At 39.0% G+C, this 858-nt stretch overlaps 1 protein-coding gene across 1 annotated transcript in view; it reads left to right on the top strand.

Moving 5' to 3' along the window:
- The window catches only part of LOC107606153 (5'-adenylylsulfate reductase-like 4), a 2,814-nt gene that overhangs the window by 539 nt on the left and 1,417 nt on the right, over positions 1 to 858 (top strand). The window contains exon 2 of the mRNA XM_016308144.2: positions 602 to 842. Coding sequence (XP_016163630.1) covers positions 602 to 842 — 241 coding nt within the window. The remainder of the gene's footprint in view (positions 1 to 601; positions 843 to 858) is intronic.

Here is an 858-nt window from a genome sequence, read left to right as displayed (position 1 = left end):
TTGTAATTTTAGGATTATTGCTTTGACTACCCTTTTTGTGATATTGAGATGATGAATCTGTGATTGCTTTAATTTTCAATAATTTGAGTTTGGAATTTGGAAGCTGGAACTGCTTATTATGCTGTTTAGGTTTCATGTCTTCAGCAACTGTGAATCAACGTGCCTTGTTGTTGGCTAGCTAATTTTAGAAACCGTAGGGATTGCATTCGCCAAAGGAATAGTAGGAGTGGTTTTAGGGAGCTTTATACTTGAGAGTTTACAGAGAAAGGGAAGGGGAAGTGGGGAACACCTCAGCAGCTCGCCCTTCCATACCCCGGGGTTTCAGGGTCATATATTTCAGTGTGTAGGATCGTAAGGAGAGGATCCACTTTCACAAGACATGTTCTGCTTTGTCACTGCCATCCGTAGCCCTTCCCACTACCATAGCTCCCAAACAGACCTATGTTATTTTTCTTCGTTGCTGTTATCCGATCATGTATGTTTTCAAAGAAACTTTGATTTGTTAAATCCAGTTCTTAGAACTTCTTTCAAATGTTTATGGTTGCTGATAGAGGATTGTAAGTATGAATTTATGATGCCTAATTGCCTATTGAAACTATGCAGGGAGATGAGGTTACTTTGCAGAAGGCATTGAGTATGGTTCACAAGAATAGTCATGAATATGTAGCTGTACTTTTCTATGCATCATGGTGTCCTTTCTCTCGGATTTTTAGACCAGTTTTCTCAATCCTGTCTTCCCTATACCCTTCCATTCCCCATTATGCTATTGAAGAATCATCTGTTAGGCCAAGGTTTGTGTTTTCAGTCCCAATTCCTTTCTTTCAAGTTTCATGGATTCTTTCCATTTAATGCCTATTT

This window comes from Arachis ipaensis, chromosome B07, assembly GCF_000816755.2.
Source record: "Arachis ipaensis cultivar K30076 chromosome B07, Araip1.1, whole genome shotgun sequence".
In the NCBI taxonomy this organism is placed as follows: domain Eukaryota; kingdom Viridiplantae; phylum Streptophyta; class Magnoliopsida; order Fabales; family Fabaceae; genus Arachis; species Arachis ipaensis.
The sequence above is the reverse complement of the archived record's forward strand: the minus strand, read 5'-3'. Positions and strand labels throughout refer to the sequence as shown.